This window comes from Hyperolius riggenbachi, chromosome 9, assembly GCF_040937935.1.
Source record: "Hyperolius riggenbachi isolate aHypRig1 chromosome 9, aHypRig1.pri, whole genome shotgun sequence".
Classification (NCBI taxonomy): Eukaryota; Metazoa; Chordata; class Amphibia; order Anura; family Hyperoliidae; genus Hyperolius; species Hyperolius riggenbachi.
Genome location: NC_090654.1, coordinates 244,981,056 through 245,001,260, shown reverse-complemented (window position 1 = coordinate 245,001,260; position 20,205 = coordinate 244,981,056). Strand labels below are relative to the sequence as shown.

Below are 20,205 nucleotides of genomic sequence, written 5' to 3'. Positions count from 1 at the left end.
CCAATGATGACCTCTTCCCCTCGCTCTCCTATCTCTTCTCCTCCTATTCTGACTGCATGCTGTTAGTGTACACAGTACAAACATGCTGCTCCTGTAATCTCTGCGCCTGATGCAAATGTTTCACCTTGAACCGGCTCTGACCTAGCCTCTCAGATGTGTGGTGAATTCATCCATCTATGTTGTGTTTATTTTTTGGGGCGGGTAGGTTTCTTTTGGTTCCCTTTAAAAATGGTTACAAATGTAAAGCAAGGAATACACCAAATGGAGAACCTCCACAAAGAATAAATGCTACAGAGAGTTCTGTGCACCTTGCATGGTGGATTCACACCACTGACTCACAGACCAGGATGGCACCATACAGCTAAGAGAACATCATCTAGCAGAAGGGAATGCAGGCTGTGGGCTGAGACTCCTGGAGGGGAGAGCACAGTCAGAGCATGGTCTGTGTTCTGCTATTTTAGGAAAGGTGTTTTGGTACAAGCTGCAATCACATTGTGTTCCTTAGCTTCACAAAGCCACAAATAGCACAATCTCATTACCTGGGTCCATCTAACAAGCAGAGCAAGCTTGCTAATGGAACTGCAAAACCATACAGTAACCCAGAGGAGATATAGAGAAGACTGACCAGACTGGCGCAGAAATATTTTGTTTGTTTCTCGACTTTTCCTTTTAGAATTTCGCAACTAAAAACCGCACATTTAACTATTACATCATGTTTCAAAGCCGGCCTTCAGATGCCAAAATACTGTATCACCTTTGAAATTAGGTTTCTGGGTTTTACGTATATGCAGGGGTGCGGGTAGGTCCAGGCAAACCAAGCTGCAGTTTGGGGCCTCACCCACAACAGGGGCCTCCCATACTGCCTGAGCCTTGTATGGCCACCGCTGCTTCCCCCTCACTCACACACAGTGCTCAGATCAGCAGCAGTGTGCACAGAGGGTAGAACCGCGCAGTGACCACAGAGTACACTACAGATGAGGAAGTGAGGTCATTGCTCATGTCTGGCATTAGAAGTGTGCCACACGGTTACTGTGTGCTGCTCTCTTCTCTTCCGGTTGCAGCTCCGCAGGTGTGTGAGTGTTGGGGATAGGGAGGCAGCAGGACGCTACATACCCCCACTGACACCAATGCCCTATAGGGATAGGGGGCACCTTTGGTTACTTATACTAGGGGTGACTACCTATACTGGGGGTGTGTATACCTCTGGCTACCTACCCATACGGGATAGTTACCTTTTTGTTGTTTTGTTTCGGGAGGCAACATACCTGTGGCCGAGCAAGTGATGTGCCGTTTGGGGCCACAAACACCTTAGCAGCACCCCTTATCAGCACCCCTGTGTATATGCCAATCTTACCCACAGGATTGTTGCAGTGTTGCATAGTTGAGTGCAGTGCATACAGCTGGTATTGGAGGTTCACAAAGTGGAGGCTGTGATTCGTTACAGTTGCAACAAGTGCCCATTGCAAACTCATACCTCACCCGGATTTGCATTCTCACATTTATTGCTGGAAAGATGCATCACTGAGGTATGTTTTATTTTTTTTTCCTCTGTGTTGTGAGCAGTAACGCCAGCAAACCCCCCACAGTGCTCTGGGGTAGAAGGCTGAGTGACACCATAGCCTAGGCTAAACATCACTGGGAGGGGTGTAGCTACACACACACACACACACACATGAATTATATATATATATATATATATATATATATATATATACAGTATATTGCTCTATATTGGCGGGTAGACCGCCACCCTGTCCCCCTCCCAGTGATGTTTAGACTAGGCTATGATGTTGCAGTTTTTAAGCCTTTCTGATTGAACCGGGATAATTAAAGGGAACCAAAGCTAAAATACATATGGAGGCTGCCATATTTATTTACTTTTAAGCAATGCACATTGCCTGGCTGTCCTGCTAATCAGCTGTCTCTAATACTTTTAAACATAGACCCTGAACAATCATGCAGATTTGATGTTTCTGACTAAAGTATGACTGGATTAGCTGCATGCTTGTTTCAGGCGTGTGATTCAGACACCCGCTTCCTCAGAGACCCCAAGAGGTCTCTGAGGAAGCGGGCATTGTCGTGACATACGCATCAGACCCGAGGATACCTGATCAGAAACCCCTTAACTGGTTGTTTTTATAACACACTATCAGAGCATCAAGATGTTATCTGCACAGCACTCCAGTCTGTACCCTCTCTCTTTTTAGTATGACAAGGAGATCAGTGACTGGAGTTCTGTCTAAAGTTAGGTTGGTTAGGGTTAGGCTTTAATCCGTGGCTTAAATTATGCCTTTCAACTACGGCCCGTTAATTTTAGGATACAAGTCTTGATGCTTGCCAACATGACCAGTGGCGTAGCTAAGGAGCTGTGGGCCCCGATGCAAGTTTTACAATGGGGCCCCCCAAGCACTCTATACATAACAATTAATACCGCGCACCAAAAACCTGCCAATGGCAACTACAGTGTCAGAGGTGCAAGAAGGGGATGGGGAACAGCTTGTTAATGATTACCACTATTCAAAGTATCTATAGAAGTAATTATTATGAGCACAGGACTAATAGAGAGCTAATACTGTAGTTGAGGGAGGGCCCTTCGGGGCCCCTCTGGCCCAAGGGCCCCGATGCGGCCGCTACCTCTGCAACCCCTATTGCTACGCCCCTGAACATGACATAAGCTGAAAACGTTAGTATTAAATACAAAAAGAACAAAAGATAAAATAACACTACAATCTTGCGCAACAAAAATCTTTTGTGGCAATGCTCTAGAGCCACTTTTCACTAAAACCCCCCATAAAAATCAAAAGTTACCAATGGCAAAGGACGGCTAGTTAAAAATCTCAATACACCATCAAATACAAACTTGAGTGTTGCTGCCCTCTGCTGTTCAGCATGAGAAATAAATTACTGTAGCTGCAATACAAAATAAAAATAGAGCCCTTTGATGACTTACCTCTACATTATGATTCAGAGGGTCAGTTTTCTGTACGGGTGAAATGGCTCCGTTCAAAGCTTTCTTGACTTGAGATGAAGAGGGAACAGTTCCCTGGAAATATATAGAGTATATATAGAACCATTTTACTAAATACTTTGAAAGTCTCCTCAGGCTAAATGTGGCTCTCTAAATGTAACAGGGCATGATAACTATATAAATATATATAAATGTGAGTGGGGTGAATTTGCTTACAGGTAATAAAGGCACCTGGAAAAAAGGGCGCCGGATAATGCCACTAGTAGAATATTAGTAAAATTACCGAAATTCAAATAGTACAATATTGGTAATCTTTACTGATATTTCACTATGACCTAACCTAGCGCTACTCGCACACAGAACCCTTCCTCTAATGATACCTAACCCTTAACCCCCGTCTCCACTGATGCCTTAGGTGGTGCATAACACTTAACCCCCACAACCTGGTGATGCCCAACCCTTAAAGTGCACCTGAACTTTTGTACAGGGCAGAAGGAAAACATAGGGAAATGCACCCTGTATGTATTTAGAGAGTTTAGCCTGTCTAATTCCCCCTCATTTGTGTCTAATCACAAGTTGTAATTAGATCTTTCCCGTGTCAGCTGACTGCCACAGCAGATAAGCTCATTTGAAAGCACAGGATGTTAACAATAAGTCTGTAACAAATAAATGTTTATTTTAAAGGTTATCGTGCTGTTGTATATCCTTTAGAGCAGAGAGGAAGTTCTGAGTTCAGGTCCGCTTTAAACCCCCTTGGTGATGGCTAACCCTTTAACACTGTAGGCATCACCCCCCCCCCCCTCCCTCCCCCCGGTACCAAACCCTTAACCACCCCCTCCCACACAAAGCAGTTATTAGCAGCATTAGGAGGACATTTGAGCACTTTTAGGAGCCCAAACAATAGTAATACCATGCTTCCAGTAATGCCATGTTTCACTGCATTTCCCTGTATAGCCAGGTCTACCTCCATGCAGAGTAGCACAGAGAAGTAGGTGGTGTTTTAGCTACCGGTCTTTCTCACACTACAGTCCCTGTTCTCCCAGTTGCCATGATCTCCCTTCTTCTAAAATCTCCATCTCCTGCATTTGGTGCTCATTTGATGCTGAAGGTGCACAAACAGGAGATTTATGCAAGAAGAAGGCAGCCTTAGTGACAGCAAGGCAGATGCAAGAAAAGAGACTGCAGCTGAGACAGGTAGCTATAACAACACGTGGTTTTCAGTACAACACTGCATGCTTTTCACTGGTGTAAGAAGAAATGCGCAAAAATTCCTCCAAGCTGATATCCAGGACAACAATCACCAGAAGCACTGAGTAGTTTTCTTTGCTGCCCAAGAGGGCTGCCAGTTTCAAAAAGCAAAGGTTTGCACACTTTGCCAATGCACAAATACAGAACTTGTGTTTCTTCTTTCAATAAACAAACAAGTAGGCCTAACAAGTTGGACTTTTGATTGTTGTGACATTACCTATAGTTCTGTGATTTGCATGAAAAAAACATATCAGATTTATGAAGATTCAAAAAGGTGCATGCATGCGCAAGCACACCAAACATTCACACACTCACGCACAGAAAACTGAAGTTTACCTTCTTCTTTTTCTTGCCCTTGGAGGCTTTCCTCTCCTTTGTTTTCTCTTTTGTACTTGTGCTCAATGAAAGCTGGTCTGTAGACTCTTCCAGGGATACTTTAGGCGGTTCAGATACATGCTGAGCTGGAAGTACTTGGTGCTCCTTATCTTGCACTGCAAGTTCCACTGCATCCTTCACTTCCCCTAGTACTACGTCTTGTGCTATACATTCAGTGACATCTTGCACTAGATGTTCCAATGTACTAGGCAATACATTCTCCGAAGGTTTAGCTGCATCACAATCTGATGTTTCTCCTGTTTGCATTTTGTCTTGCACAGGTTGAGATGGAGGTTTATCTGCAGATGATTCTGACATTTCCTCTGAAGTAGTAGTAGTAGGCACACCTAATGAGAGCTCTGCAAGGTCTGTTGTACGCTGTGAAGACCGATCTGTTGTACTTTGTACAGAAATGTCCCCTGTATACTGTACTGAAGGCTGTCCCACCAGCTGAACAGTGGAATGGATCTTGGGCTCCACTGCAGGCTTTTCTGCAACTTTCACTTCTAGTGACCCTGATAGACCTGCAACAGAATGCACTGAAGATTCTTTATTTGGTTGAATTCTAACTTGTTCTGTGGGTGTTTGTATTGCTTCAACTGAAGGCTCCTTTGCAGTCTGTACTGCAGGTTCTGCAGTGGAATGTAATGAAGACAATGCTACAGGATGCAATGAAGGTGCTGCAGCTGGTTTAACTGAAGGTTCAGCAGCAAAAAGCAATGAAGGTTCTTCAACAAGAAGACTTGAAGGCTCTCTTGAGGGATGCAGTGTTGGCTCTACGGTGGGATGCAATGATGGTCTAGCAGCATGTGGAACTGGAGGCTCTGCTATAGGTTGCACTGAAGAATGAGCTTCATATTGCACTGACTGCTCTTTCACATGTAACACAAAAGGCTCTGCTGGAAGATTAGGACTTACTTTAGCATGTACTGAAGGGTCTTGGGCATGTTGTAATAAGCTTTCTGAGTCAGGATACAATGAAGGCTTAGCTTCAGGCTGGACTAAGGGTTGTACAACAGACTGCACTGAAGACTCTTCTGTAATCGGCACTGTAGAACTGCTTGGACCTCCCACTAAAGGTTCTGCTTCCATAGTCCCTGATAGCTCCACAGCAGGTTGCTGCACTGTAGACTTTTCTGACAACTCCACTGGTATCTCTACTTTAGGATGCTTTGAAGGCTCTTGGGCAGGTTGTAATGATCTTTCAGAGTCAGGATACAATGAAGGCTTTGCTACAGGATGGACTAAACTTTGAACAACAGACTGCACTGAAGACTCTACTGTAATCGCTATTGAAGAACCTTTTGGACTTCCCACTGAATGTTCTGCTTCAATAATCCCTGAAAGCTCTGCAGTGGGTTGAACTGAAGTCTCCTGCACAAGTTTCACTGAATAATCATCTCTCGGTTTTGCTGTAACGTCAACTGAAAGTGTATCTATTTGATTTGCTTCTGGTTTCATGGAAAGGGCCACAGAAGGTTGTACTATAGATTTTGCTGGCAACTGCTTTGCTATCTCTACCGTAGGTTGCACTGATGGCTCTTGGGCGGGTTGTAATGAACTTTCTGAGTCCAGAAACAATAAAGGTTTTGCTACAGGTTGGACTAAGGGTTGTACAAGGGTTGTTACTACTGTAACCAAGGTTGAAGAACCCTTTGGACCTCCCACTGAATGTTCTGCTTCCATAGTCCCTGATAGATCTGCAGTGGGTTGCACTGAAGTCTCTTGCACAAGTTTAACTGAAGTCTCATCTGTCGGTTTTGCTGCAATGTTAAGTGCAACTGTTCCTATTTGATTTGCTTCTGGTTTCAATGAAAGATCCACAGAAGGTTGCACTGTAGATTTTTTTGACAACTGCTCTTCTATCTCTACTTTTGGTTGCACTGAAGGCTCTTGGGCAGGTTGTATTGAACCTGAGTCAGGAAACAATGAAGGTTTTGCTACAGGATGAGCAAAGGTTTGTACAACAGGCTGCACTGAAGACCCTATTGTAATCTGTGTTGAAGAACCCTTTGGGCCTGCCACTACGTGTTCTGGTTTCATATTCCCTGAAATCTCTACAGTGGGTTGCCCTGAAGTCTCCTCCACCTGTGTCACTGAAGAATAATCTGTTGGTTTTGCTGCAAGAATTACTGTAAGTGCTCCTATCTGACCTGCTTCAGGTTTTATTGAAAGCTCTACATTAGGTTGGTCTGTAGACTGTTCTGGCAACTGCACTGTTGTCTTTGCTTCAGGATGCACTGAAGGCTCTAATGCAGGTGTTACAAAGCAATTTTCTGGTGGCTGAAATGGAGCTTCTACTTTTTTCATTGAAGGTTCAACTGCATGTTCTTCTGTAGGCCATGCAGAAGATTGCACTGAAGGTATTGGTGCAGGTTCCACTGATGGTTCAAATTCAGCTTCTCCTCTGGACTGTACTGGAGACATCACTAAAGTTTCTGTTGCAGGTAGTATGACCGGCTCTTCACTAAACTGGACTGAAAGTTCCAAAGCTGACGGAACACCGTGCTCTGATTTCTTCTTCGTCCCTTTCTTAGATTTCTTTTTCTTGGGTTTCTCAATAGGAGGCAGTTCTATTGCTATTTTCAGGTAGTCAAGTCGTTCCAAACACCCTCTCATTTTACACTGATACATATCCAGGGCCTCCTGGATTCTGGTGTTTCCAGGGGAAGAGGTGCTCTGCTTTACCTCCTCAGCTATCTCAGACACTTGGGCCATATCAATTTGTAAGACTTCATACTGATCCCGCAGTATCTACAAGGAGAAAACAAGGAACAATAACTGTCACAAATGTTTACATCAGCAGTCTTTCAATGATATCAGCCTAGCTATACAGGTCAGATCTTAAAGAGAAACCGTGACCTAGAATTGAACTTCATCCCAATCAGTAGCTTATACCCCCTCTCCCATGAGAAATCTATTCCTTTTTTACAAACGGATTATCAGGGAGCTCTGTATGGCTGATATTGTGGTGAAGCCCCTCCCACAGGAGACTGTGAGAACCATTTTCCTGGCAGTTTCCTGTCTGTGAACCTTGTTGCATTGTGGGAAATAGCTGTTTACAGCTGTTTCCAACTGCCAAAAAAGCAAGCAGCAGCTACATCACCTGCCAGCAGTAAAAATGTCACCATGTGATAAATGTCAGAATGTAAATCAGGGATTTAAAAGATTTTACAATGGGCAAACACTGACTAAATAATTTATACATAATTGTAAAAATGAAGCACTTTTTTTATTGCATAATTTTCACTGGAGTTCATCTTTAAGTAGAAATGGTGGATGGTAGATTTTTATCAATTAGCGGAGGTCTCATGGACTTCTCAGCCACTACTATCTTTTAAAGTGAAACTTAAGTGAAAATAAACTGATGAGAATTGTATCTATCTTCCTACTTCTACAAATGACTTTTTTTTAGATATTCCATAGTTCTATATTATGTTTAGAAACGTAACCGTTCCGCCTCTATAGGCTCCCAGAGATGTAGTTACTTGTCTCTGGATGGTGACAAGCAGCGCACGTGCCCCCTGTGCCGCAGGATAGTGCACAGATTGGTAAATGGGAACATGTGTTCCCAAAACCAAGCAAAGTGTTTAATGAATGATCACAAGTTCTAGTCAGGCAGACACTTTCACTTCCTGCTATAACAAATGCTGTGATTCTGCATTCTAAGTAGACAGGAATAGTGTGGGGACATGAAGTGGTTAAAAAAAAAATATTAAAACTAAAATAAAATTTCAAAATAATTTAACTATATCTCTAATATGCCCATTAACTCCTTCCGCCCATTCCCCTGCCCCATTTAACACACTTGTAAAAGAAAAAAATTGCCAAAGTGGCAGGATTTAGCAGACACTACATAAGTTGATACTTTAGGGGCTTTTTAAATATATGCCACGAGGGAGTATCAGGCTGCTTTCCCATACAGACGTTGCGTTCTGTGCGACCTTAAGGTGGCACACCGTGCCCCTAACACAACGCAAGGTGGTGTTAAATTTGGACGTTAAATAGAGCCGCGTTATGTGTCTCTTGGTGCGCCGTTTTCGTTCTATACTGACAGAATGAAAACGGCGCATGCGTCAAAAAAATAGACATTACTGAGCATGTGCAAACAGTGTAACGCAGCTAAATAGGAGTATAACGCACAGCATGCTGCGCTTTCATTTAACGTGCAGCATTATACTACTACGCAACGTTAGCACTGTGAACAGCACATTGATTTTTCATTGCTGTGAGTTGGGCTGCTATACAGGCTGCTGTAACGTGCGGCTGTAACGACCCACTGTGAAAGCAGCCTTAATGTTATTTTTGCGCACAAAAAAAGGGCTTGTAATTTTTAATAGAGTACAATGAGGAAATCAAAACCACAAAATGGAGAAAATACACTTATTTCCAATTCAAATATTGTTGCCATAAATTGAACCAGGTGCATATTTTAAATGTTATAATAACCAGGACAAATGCCAAATAATATGTGTCGGTGCTATCTACAGTAGCACATTTTATTTTAAAACTATAATGTCTAAAAACTGAGATATAATGATTTTTTTTCTTCAAAAAGCATATACCCCTAATAGAAAGCCTAATTTTGGCAACTGTAGGCATGAAGCTTTAAAGGGAACCAAGCATTATTTTTAACTCCCACGGCAGCTCAATAGCGAATTAAAAATGCATGCTATGGCTCATTTAAAAAAAAAAATCATTTTACCTAATCTTTTTACATCTAATGGTTAAATACAGGCAGTATTCTTCTACTTCCTCCATCCGCAATGCGGTTGCAAGTAACAGAAAATGGAAGGCAGATAATGACTCTTCTAATTAGACCTAATTGCCCACAAGCTACAATCAAACAAGCCCATTAAAGGACAACTGTAACAAGAGAGGTATGGAGGCAGCCATATTTGTTTCCTTTTAAACAATTCCAGTTACCTGGCTCTCTTGCTGATCCTCTGCTTCTAATACTTTTAGCCATAGCCCCCGAACAAGCATGCAGCAGATCAGGCGATTCTGACACTATTGTCAAATCTGACGTTTATCCACATGCTTGTTTCTGGCGTTATTCAAACACTTCTGCCGCCAAATAAGTCAGCAACGCTGCCAGGCAACTAGTATTGTTTAAAAGGAAATGAATATGGCAGCCTCCATATTTTTCTCACTACAGTTGTCCTTTAAGCATTAGGGAGGGGAGGATGGGGAAGACTGTGCTTTAACCACTTGATGACCCAGCCTTTACCCCCCCCCCCCCTTAAGGACCAGCGCTGATTTCGCTGATCTGTGCTGGGTGGGCTCTACAGCCCCCAGCACGGATCAAGCACCAGGCAGAGCGACCAGATCGCCCCCCTTTTTTCCCCACTAGGGGGATGATGTGCTGGGGGGGGGTCTGATCGCTCCTGCCTGCGTGTGGCTGGCGGGGGGGCACCTCAAAGCCCCCTCCACCGCAGGATTCCCCCTCTCCCTCTCCTCCCTCCCTTCCCCGGAGATTGGAGGCTGCACAGGAACGGATCTGTCCTGTGCAGCCTGTAACAGGCTCCTGCCTGTCATGTGACAGTGATCCCCGGCCGCTGATTGGCCGGGGATCGCTGATCTAGTACAACGCTGCTACTGTTAGCAGCGTTGTACAAATGTAAACAAAGCGGATTATTTCCGCTTGTGTTTACATTTAGCCTGCGAGCCGCGATCGGCGGCCCGCAGGCTATTCACGGAGCCCCCCGCTGTGAATTGACAGGAAGCAGCCGCTCGCGCGAGCAGCTGTTTCCTGATTAATTAGCCTGCGTCGCTGGTCCTGCAGCTGCCACTCTGCTGACTCGCGTTATGAGTGCGCGGTCGGCAAGTGGTTAAACATATAGGAGAAGAGAAGACAAGTCACACTTGATGAACTTCACACCTGGATAATGGCAGTGAAAAGGGAGCAGAAGGGGTTAATTTCTCAAACATGGCAGCCCTTTCAGCTACATGAAACCAGGAGCTGCTAAAATCCCTTTAAAAGGATGATTTTTTTAGCATCTCAGCGTAGATGTAAGAAATAGACAATTTTGTGGAGAAAGCGGCTGAACAGAGTAAGAGGATAACTATCCCATTTCAGAAGATTTTTTTGGTAGATGCATCCCCATGTTCCCTCGTACGTGTATAAGACATTAGTATTTGCCTTTGTGACTTTATTACTAGCTTCCTCCCCTTTGATAAATGACCCAGGATGCATTGCAGAGGGGTTTCTTTGAAATGGCAAAAAAAGCTAAAAAAGAAAGAAAAAAAAATAACGATCCTGTTTCAAGACAATTTTCTTCCTGAATAAAGTGTATTTGAAAGGTTATATATCCAGGAGCCTTCCTAATTGAGCAATGTTCTATCGAGAAATGTATTATCTCAGACAATTGCACCTGTAATTTCTGCCTCTTCTGCTCGCATGCTGCGTTTTCCCGTGATGAGCCGGTAAAATTAAGAACCTCTTCATAAAAACTTGTCATTTTGTGATTCAGGGCAGCGAAGAGGCTGTCGTACTGGCGGTGTCTTTCAACGCGGCTTCCCAGCGTCTGCGCCGCATCCTGAAAGGCCACAAGAGAGACACGGACTGACAGCTCAGAAACTTTCACTACTTTTCACGGTTTCAAATACAATTCTTAGGCTAAAATGGGAGACATATTAGGAAGTTTGCTGGTTATGAAAATAAAAATAAAAGAAGAGAAGAGGTATTCAAAAAGGCAATACAATGTTTAACATGTTAAAGCAAAAATAGAGTGATGATTTAACTATAGTCCTAATCCTAAATAAGACGTTCCTGTAATCCCACAGTCTTGTTTTGTACTTGAGGGCCCTTTTACACCACAAGGAGCCACAAAAGCAATGAAAGTCTATGGAGTCTTCCACACTTATTGCGGTCCGTTGCAGTGCGTTGGAAGTATTGGGGCAAAAACCGAGTAAAACCGGCCTAAAGATCAAAAACCTATCTACAGTTTATATAGTGTATATATAGTATATGTATATATATATATATATATATATATATATATATATATATATATATATATATATATATATATACACACACATATATATATATGTACATATATATATATATATATATATATATATATATATATATATAGTATATATGTGTATGTATGTATATACATATATATATATATATATATATATATATATATATATATATATATATATATATATATTACATACATACATACACATACACACTATTCAGCTCCCACACTGACAAATCTTGAACAAATTATCTTGTTATTTGTTCTGTGACCTCAGGTATGTTTCTCAACCACAGGAGTTTTACAACCCTTGTTAGTTATCAGTTACAATTAAAGCGTACCTGTAACTTAAAAAAAAGTTAGAAACTTACCTCAGTAGGAAGAAGCCTCTGGATGGTCCAGAGGCTTCTCCAATCCTTCTATGCCTGCTCTGGGACCCTCTGAACAATACTTGGCATCATAATTGAAGATTGTGCACAGCCACGCTCCCCTCCGTGCATGAGCGCGGCCACACTGTCAGGTGCAAAGTACGGCCAGCGGGTGTGCAGTAGCATGGGGTCACTTGCACATTAACTTTTTTTTTTCTTCTTGCGTGAGCAGCTCTGTGCTACTGCACAGGTGCAAACCTACCTGCTTCTTCACGCCGAACAAATAAAAAGGGTCCCAGCCGGCAGCGGAGGGGTCGCGGATGATCAGAGAAACCTCTAGATCATCTAGAGGCTTCCCCCTACTGAGGTAGGTTTCTAGCTTATATCCCTTCAGGTACCCTTTAAACCTTTAGCAGCCAATTTATTTACAGGCTTGCAAGTGCTCCAGGCCAATTTATTTTAGTATATTTGTTTTATTTCTTATTTGTTACATTTCCTTGTTTCTAATTAGTACTGCTGTGTATTTATGGCCACTTGTCACTAGGGGGCAATGTGAGACAATAACCAAGGACTTCTGCTTTCAGTTTCTATATTTTCTGCTAGTACAGAGACATCATAGCATTCCAAGAATTTACAGCACGCGTTCTGCAGACTTGTTGTGCTGTACACTTATCTGAAATGAGATAACTCTATTGAAGCTGTTATTGGGTTAAGAGCATACATAGGAATAAAGAAGTGTTCTGTTCACCTATCTCCTAAGGCCTAGTGCACACCAGAGTGGTTCTGCTGCGGTTTGCGATCCGCTTGCGGGTGCGGATCCGCTAGGGTAATGTATTTCAATGGGCTGGTGCACACCAGAGCGGGAGGCGTTTTTCAGAAATGCATACTCCCGGGCTGCTGCAGATTTTGGATTGCGGATGCGTTTCTGCCTCAATGTTAAGTATAGGAAAAACGCAAACCGCTTTGTTACAGTAGCTGTTCAGTAACAGCTTTACTGTAACAATACATGAAATCTACTACACCAAAAACGCTTCACAAAACCGCAAAACGCTAGCTGAAACGCTACAGAAAAAGAAGAAAAAGCGTTTGAAAATCTGCTAGCATTTTGCGGATCTGCTAGCGGTTTTTGGTGTGCGCCAGGCCTCAAAGACCAGGGCCCATATGCAATTCTCTTTTTCACCTGAGTTTTCTCCTAGGTGATAATTTTAAACTTGTCAATAAAATGCATTTTAAGCCACCAGCAAGCAAGAAAATACTCAAAATAATTTTAATAGTACTTTCTCGCCTACTTTTTGGTACTTTTTTAGTTGAAAAGTGCTGGAAAATTATTTTAAATTGAAGATGAAAAATTATCTCCTAGGAGAAAACTCAGGTGAAAAAGTGAATTGCATTTGGATATGGCCCCATATGGTACTTTGGTCTCTGTAAAAAAGTTTACTGGTGCTACAACAAACTGCCTACCCTACTAAGTACATATAGATGTGTGAACTAAGAATCTCTTTGGTATGAACAGTTATCTCTCTTCCCACTGGAGATATTTCCTGTCTTGTCTGTAGGACAGGGGTCTCAAACTCAATTTACCTGGGGGCCGCAGGAGGCAAAGTCAGGATGAGGCTGGGCCGTGTAAGGGATTTCACAATCAGCAGCACTCCCCCATCCCTTGCATTGATTTTTATTTTGAAATCAAATTCACACTGAAGCGAACTATTTTGCCTATTTTACCTTATAGCTCGCTTCAGTGCTCCCATTGCAAGTAATCCGCTGTGTCCCCGCCGCAAAACAAGGGCTTCAGAGCCCCCAAATCGAACAAGGGGCAATCCGCCGGCATTTCCTGGAAAGGGCAGAGCTTTCAGCTTCAGCTCTGCCCCTCCTGACGTCAATCGCGGCGCATCGCTGCGTCTGCCCGCCCCTCTCATTCTTCCTTCACCGAGAGGGTCAGGCAGAGGCGGCGATCCATGCGGCGATTGACGTCAGGAGGAGCAGAGCTGAAGCTGAAAGCTCTGCCCCTTCCAGGAAATGCCGGCGGATTGCTCCCCAGGCGATATGGGGGCTCTGCAGCCCTCGTTTAGCGGCGAGGATGCGGCGGATTACTTGGGAGCACTGAAGCAAACTATAAGGAAGCTTTTGCAGGCGAGGGCCACAAAATATTGTATCGAGGGCCGCAAATGGCCCGCGGGCCACGAGTTTGAGACCCCTGCTGTAGGATCTCCACAACTTTAATATGAACCCTGCTGCTCCCATGAATAGGACACGAGGGACAAAAATAAAAGCTTCCCCAGTGGGCTAAATCTTCATCAACGTCCACCACCAACAGCAACTAAAACCTAAAAGAGGATTCCAACCCCTTTCCACACTTTGAGAGCATTGCATTTTAGTACACAGGCACAATATGACACTTTTTAAAATATAACTTTGCTTTGGTTACAAATAAACAAGTAAAAATTAAACAATAATAATAAATACAGGTATATCTCAAGCTACGCCTCCTTGAAACCTTGGCAACAGTGTGCAGTTTGGTAAATAGGATGTGAAAGATTTCCATCTCTTTGTTTATATTATTTACTCAGGACTTGGTTATATACTTTTAACCTCTTGACGACCAGCTAACGCCGATTGGCGTAAACTGGTCGTCTGCGGGTCACCATGGAAACGGCCGCTCAATCGAGCGGCCTTTCCATGTCAGTTCACGGAGGGTGTCTCCGTGAACAGCCGGAGAGCCGCCGATTGCGGCTCGCCGGCAAAATGTAAACACGCGGGGAAGAAATCCCCGCTGTTTACATCATACGGCGCTGCTGCGCAGCAGCGCCGCAAGGCAGATCGGCGATCCCCGGCCTCTGATTGGCCAGGGATCGCCGGCATATGATAGGCTGAAGCCTATTCCTACAATGCGCAGGACGGATATCCGTCCTGCGCAGCTCAGAGGGGAAGGGAGAGGGAGGGAGAGGGACGGAGCGCCGAGAACGCTGCGGAGGGGGGCTTTGAAGAGCCCCCCCCCCCCGCAAAGCGCAGCAAGCCGGCGGCGATCAGACCCCCCCAGGAGGACATCCCCCCTAGTGGGGAAAAAGGGGGTAAGTCTGATCGCCCTGGCTCTATCCCGATCTGTGCTGCGGGCTGGAGAGCCCGCAGAGCACAGATCATAGGAAAAGCCACTGGTCGTCAAGTGGTTAAGCCGCATCTACACGCGTAGATGCGGCCGCGATGTTCCTTATCAATCGAGCCAAGATCCGACAGGACGGATCTCCCCACCGCCAATTCCCTGCTCGCTCCCCGCGAGGGGACAATGGCAGAGAACCGAGCGGAAGATAAGCGGCGCAGGGACGAGCGGGAATCGAGCGGTTATTGATTTCGCGCGGCGAGCGGGGACGCGGAAGAGGCGATCCGGCGGCTAACCGAGCTGCCGGAACGCCGCCTCATCTACATGTGTAGATGAGGCTTTACACCAAGTAAATAACTGATATCTCCCTGAAGGTGGCCACACACCATACAATTTTTTATATTTCTTTTCAATCTGAGAATTACAATCATTTTTTTCTGATCGATTGTAACATTTAAAAAAATCTGACCTATGTATCACACAAGTGCTCAATGTTTGTTCAATTATGAAAAAAATGCTTATAAACGCTGAAAAAAAAATCAAGTGTTCAATTGTACATCATTCAATTTTCAGAAAAATCAGCCACTCTCGATCGACTTGTATTGAAAATAATGGGAAACTCGATTAGATTTCATACTCGAATAGAAAAAAAACACCTTTCAATATTTCTCTCCAACCGATCGTTTTTATTTAATTGGTGTAAAATTGGATATTTTCTTTTTATGGTGTGTAGCCTACTTAATATTAATGGTTTAAACGCTTACCACTTTGTATCACTCTATTGGCTTGATTCATTAAATTGCGTTAATATTACTGTGCACACACAGCACGCGGTAATATTACAAAGTACACAGTAATATTCCACGTCGTGAGCACGTTTAACTATAGTGAAATACGCTCGTAGCGTGACCGTGGTACTCCATTAGCGCGGCCACTACTATGGTAATGATTACCATAGTAGCGGCCACGCTAATGGAGTACCGCGGTCACGCTACGAACGTATCTCGCGGTAGTTGTGTGCGCTTGCAACAGAGAATATTACCGCACGCTTTGTAATATTACTGTGTGTGCACAGTAATATTACCGCAATCCAATGAATCAAGCCCATTACGTTAGACCAAACACTATCAGGAATCTAATATCAATCCCACCACTGCCACCTATAGTTTTGTACTGTTTAAAATGGACCCAAATTAAAAATACAAGATTTTAGAAATAAAATCTATTTTCTAACTTATAATAATAAATAGCAGCCTTTTTTTAGTTGCATGATGACAAATATAAAATATTTTACATTTATGGGAGGAACCCCACCCTTCTTTTCATATTGCCGGGAAGGAATCCGGCAGACTGGTGGAGGAGATAAAAAACAAAAACAAAATACAGGCTGCTGCTGATGATGTCACAGGGGAGGTGATCTCAGCTTGTGTGAGATTTCATATAGCAGACGCCCCTGTGAGGGATGGTAGCTGATGAGAAACACACCCATGATCTAAAACCTACTACTAAGCTCAGAAGTAATGGTTGCCACCTGTATAACCCTAATTATGAAAAGAGAAGGGTGAAAAGCATGCACTGGAATGCTCATAGGCTTGAAGGAGTGTTTATTTATATTTGCATGTGTCAGAGTGGTGCAACTAAATATTTTGAATTTAAAACAATGTTTGGTTTGGGTCCGCTTTAAATGAAGTACAAAGCTATGAAGCTATCGACTGCACCTTCTCCTCCAATCCCATTCCCAGTAGTTGACAACATGTAATAAACTTGCCTGTATTTCCAGTAGGAAGCTTTCACATAGCTGTCTGACTTCCAGCTGCTGGCTCTCCTGAGATTGTGGGGCATCTGCGGTGGTTTCTGAGCTGAACTCCGCCAGTGAGCCATTAATCTCCTGAGCTTCTTGGAGAAGTTGGGTAAAACCAGCCAGCTGGTCCAGCTTCTCTCGCAGTCCCGGCTGCAGATCGGTAGTGAGGGTCTCACGTGTTTTCTGTAACTCTGACAGTCTGGCACGGAGAGCCCCCAGCTCTGCTCTCTCCTCAGCTCTCGGCATTTCTGGCTCTGATTCCATCTGGAATTCAGTCCTGCACACGGTAAAAGCATAGAGTCTTGTGAAGACAGGTTCCAAATATTTCAGTAACTTACAAGACAATACTATATTTCCCTGACAGTGCGTTACCTCTGGGGTTGTGATGTGGAAGCTGTGGGGCTTTGTTGTGTACCGTCCACATGCATTTCATTCCCTGCATCCACAGATTTATCAACTTCCGGTGGTGTAATAGGTTCTCCATCTATGCTCTGAAACAAGCAGAAATAATTTCATGGCAACTTCTCTTTGGCCCAGTGCACACCAAAAACCGCTAGCAGATCCGCAAAACGCTAGAGGTTTTTGAAGCAGATTTCCAGAGTGATTCTAGGCATGTGGAGAGAGCTTTTCTAAACATAACTAGCGTTTTTGGGAGCGTTTTTGTGTAGCAGATTTCATATATTGTTACAGTAAAGCTGTTACTGAACAGCTTCTGTAACAAAAACGCCTGGAAAACCGCTCTGATCTGGCCTTTCAGAGCTGTTTTCCACTTTCCTATACTTTAACTATATGAGGATCAAGCTAATTGAAATCTACGCCCTGTTTTGGTGGGCTCCTGGCTGGCAGGGTGTAGTTTTCAATTAGCCGCCGCTGCGTGCATTTGCCGTTTCCATCGCTTCTCGCTCATCACGCCGCTCAAACCCGACAAGTCTCGCCGCATCTCAGTCTCGCCGCATCTCACAAGCTCTGCCTGTCTCTATGAAGGCAGAGCAATGTGAGCTGGTCAGCAGCAGATTTCATTGGCTCCTGGCCCTGTCTTTCAATGTAAGCCACTCCCATTGACTTACATTGAAAGACAGGGTCAGGAGCCAATGAAAGCGGCTCCTGATCATCTCACATGACTCTGTCGTCATAGAGACGGCAGAGTCTATGTCCTGGGGGTCCTTGGGGTCCTGGCGAGCGGCGATGACGGCGGTTCGTTGGGATTCCGTCGTTCTGGTACCAGCGGTCTCTGGTCCTTAAGGGGGCAGAGACCGCTGGTACTTAAGTGGTTAACATTGAGGCAGAAACGCCTCAGAAATCTAAAAAATGCTGCAGGACGGGAGATTGCGTTTGTGGAAAAAACAAACCGCTCTGGTGTGCACAATCCCATTCGTTTTCATTAGCCAAGTGGTTTCCCCCCTGCAAGCGTTTTAAAAAACGCTTCAGAACCGCTCTGGTGTGCACCAGCCCTTTGTGTGTATGTTGGTGGTGTCTTGATTAATAAAGCTCACTGGCGAACTCAGGGGGCTATTCCGGGTGTCTGGAACCTCCCCCCTGCACTGAGCTGTGTATTCAGCCAGGGAAGCCCGCATAATATAAACAGCCTCATTCTCCCTCCCTTCTTACTTCTGGTGCCTCCCTCCAGCTAATAGAATGAGAGAGGCAGCCGAGCTTCCCCTCACAACCCTCACAAGAAGATGCAGCCTGCAGTGAGAGAATGTTGATTATGGAGTCCTGGACTCTCCACAGCACAGAAGTGTCAGACATGATGAAATTAGAGTGCAGGCAAGCTGGTAAATATGCACAGCATGATGCAGAGCTTGCCTGGACTCAGGGTCTGTGGGCAAACATCTGTCTGGTCTCTCCCCATTGTTATAATGACTGCATGTGTGGATAAGGTGTGGATAACAAGCTGAAAAGTTTTTGACAGTCCCTAGACTCCAGGAGGGCTTCTTTCTGACTTGTAAGAAGTTTTAAATCAGGATGATTTCTGACTTGTGTGAGAGACTGACAGGGACAGGAGTCCGATTACAGGCAAGTAGCCTGTGTGATGTGGGACTTCAATACAGATAAGTTCTCTGCTCCATCTCAGGCTATTCTCAATTTCTCCACTCCTCTCTCTGGGCTAGTGCAACGCCAAAATGACAATAGCAATCGCTAGCAATTTGTGAGTGTGATTTTGTGAAGTGATTTTCAGAGCGATTTTTGAATGAATTGCTCAAAAACATGCTACATGCAGTATACCTGCGATTTTGAAAAAATCACAACGCTGCTGTGGGAACACCCACATAGGGTAACATTAGCCAAGCGCTTTTCAAATCACTGTTGATTTGAAAAACGCTCAGAAGCACTCTTGGTGTGCACCAGCCCTCCCTCATTCACCTTTGTTTCCCTCTTCCCCTAGAGCTGACTGTGTGTTCTTGTCTTACAGGAAAGCTAAATAAAAGTGCAATCCTGGTGAGGCAAAATATTATTATTTAGTATTTATGTAGCGCCGACATCTTCCGCAGATGCATATATCCCTGCATCATATGGGTATCGCTTGCGCTATGTGAAACTATGTAGCATATTCCACTGAATTGTCCAAACTAAGTCTATCTCCTGTTCCTCTCTTGGGGAGTTGTTCCAGCGCTGTACCCCGTTCACATTTGCTGCTACCAGAAGCCCTCAGAAACACTAGTGTCCTTGAGTACTTCCAAAGATAGGCAGCTCCGTAATACGCCAGCACACTTTTGTGCATGGGCAGTATGGAGCCACCTGTATTCGGAAGCACTCGGGACATACGTGCTTCTGGACCTTTCAGGAACCCCCCCCCCCTTAAAAATCCTGCGTTTGCCCCTGAAGCTGGTTGATGGCATAAGAGAGCTTTTACAGGCGCACACACGTTCAGCTCCCCTCGGGCCTTCCTTGTTGAAAGCTCGCACATAAATATGACTAGGAAGAAGCGGCTAACATAAATTAACACCAACATGGTCTAGAGTTGGAAAATGCCTCCCCTCCAACCTATAAAAAATATTAAAAAAATCACACTATACAGTGGAGGAAATAATTATTTGACCCCTCACTGATTTTGTAAGTTTGTCCAATGACAAATAAATGAAAAGTCTCAGAACAGTATCATTTCAATGGTAGGTTTATTTTAACAGTGACAGATAGCACATCAAATGGAAATCGAAAAAATAACCTTAAATAAAAGATAGCAACTGATTTGCATTTCATTGAGTGAAATACGTTTTTGAACCCCTACCAACCATTAAGAGTTCTGGCTCCCACAGAGTGGTTAGACACTTCTACTCAATTAGTCACCCTCATTAAGGACACCTGTCTTAACTAGTCACCTGTATAAAAGACACCTGTCCACAGAATCAATCAATCAA

At 44.0% G+C, this 20,205-nt stretch overlaps 1 protein-coding gene across 7 annotated transcripts in view; it reads right to left on the bottom strand.

Annotated features, from left to right (window-relative positions):
* Positions 1 to 20,205, bottom strand: part of SYNE2 (spectrin repeat containing nuclear envelope protein 2) — a 573,116-nt gene that overhangs the window by 349,746 nt on the left and 203,165 nt on the right. For all 7 annotated transcript variants that reach the window (XM_068254236.1, XM_068254237.1, XM_068254238.1 and 4 more), the window contains 5 exons: positions 17,219 to 17,337; positions 16,814 to 17,123; positions 10,966 to 11,130; positions 4,553 to 7,345; positions 2,951 to 3,043 (listed from right to left, as the gene is read on the bottom strand). In XM_068254236.1, coding sequence (XP_068110337.1) covers positions 2,951 to 3,043; positions 4,553 to 7,345; positions 10,966 to 11,130; positions 16,814 to 17,123; positions 17,219 to 17,337 — 3,480 coding nt within the window. The remainder of the gene's footprint in view (positions 1 to 2,950; positions 3,044 to 4,552; positions 7,346 to 10,965; positions 11,131 to 16,813; positions 17,124 to 17,218; positions 17,338 to 20,205) is intronic.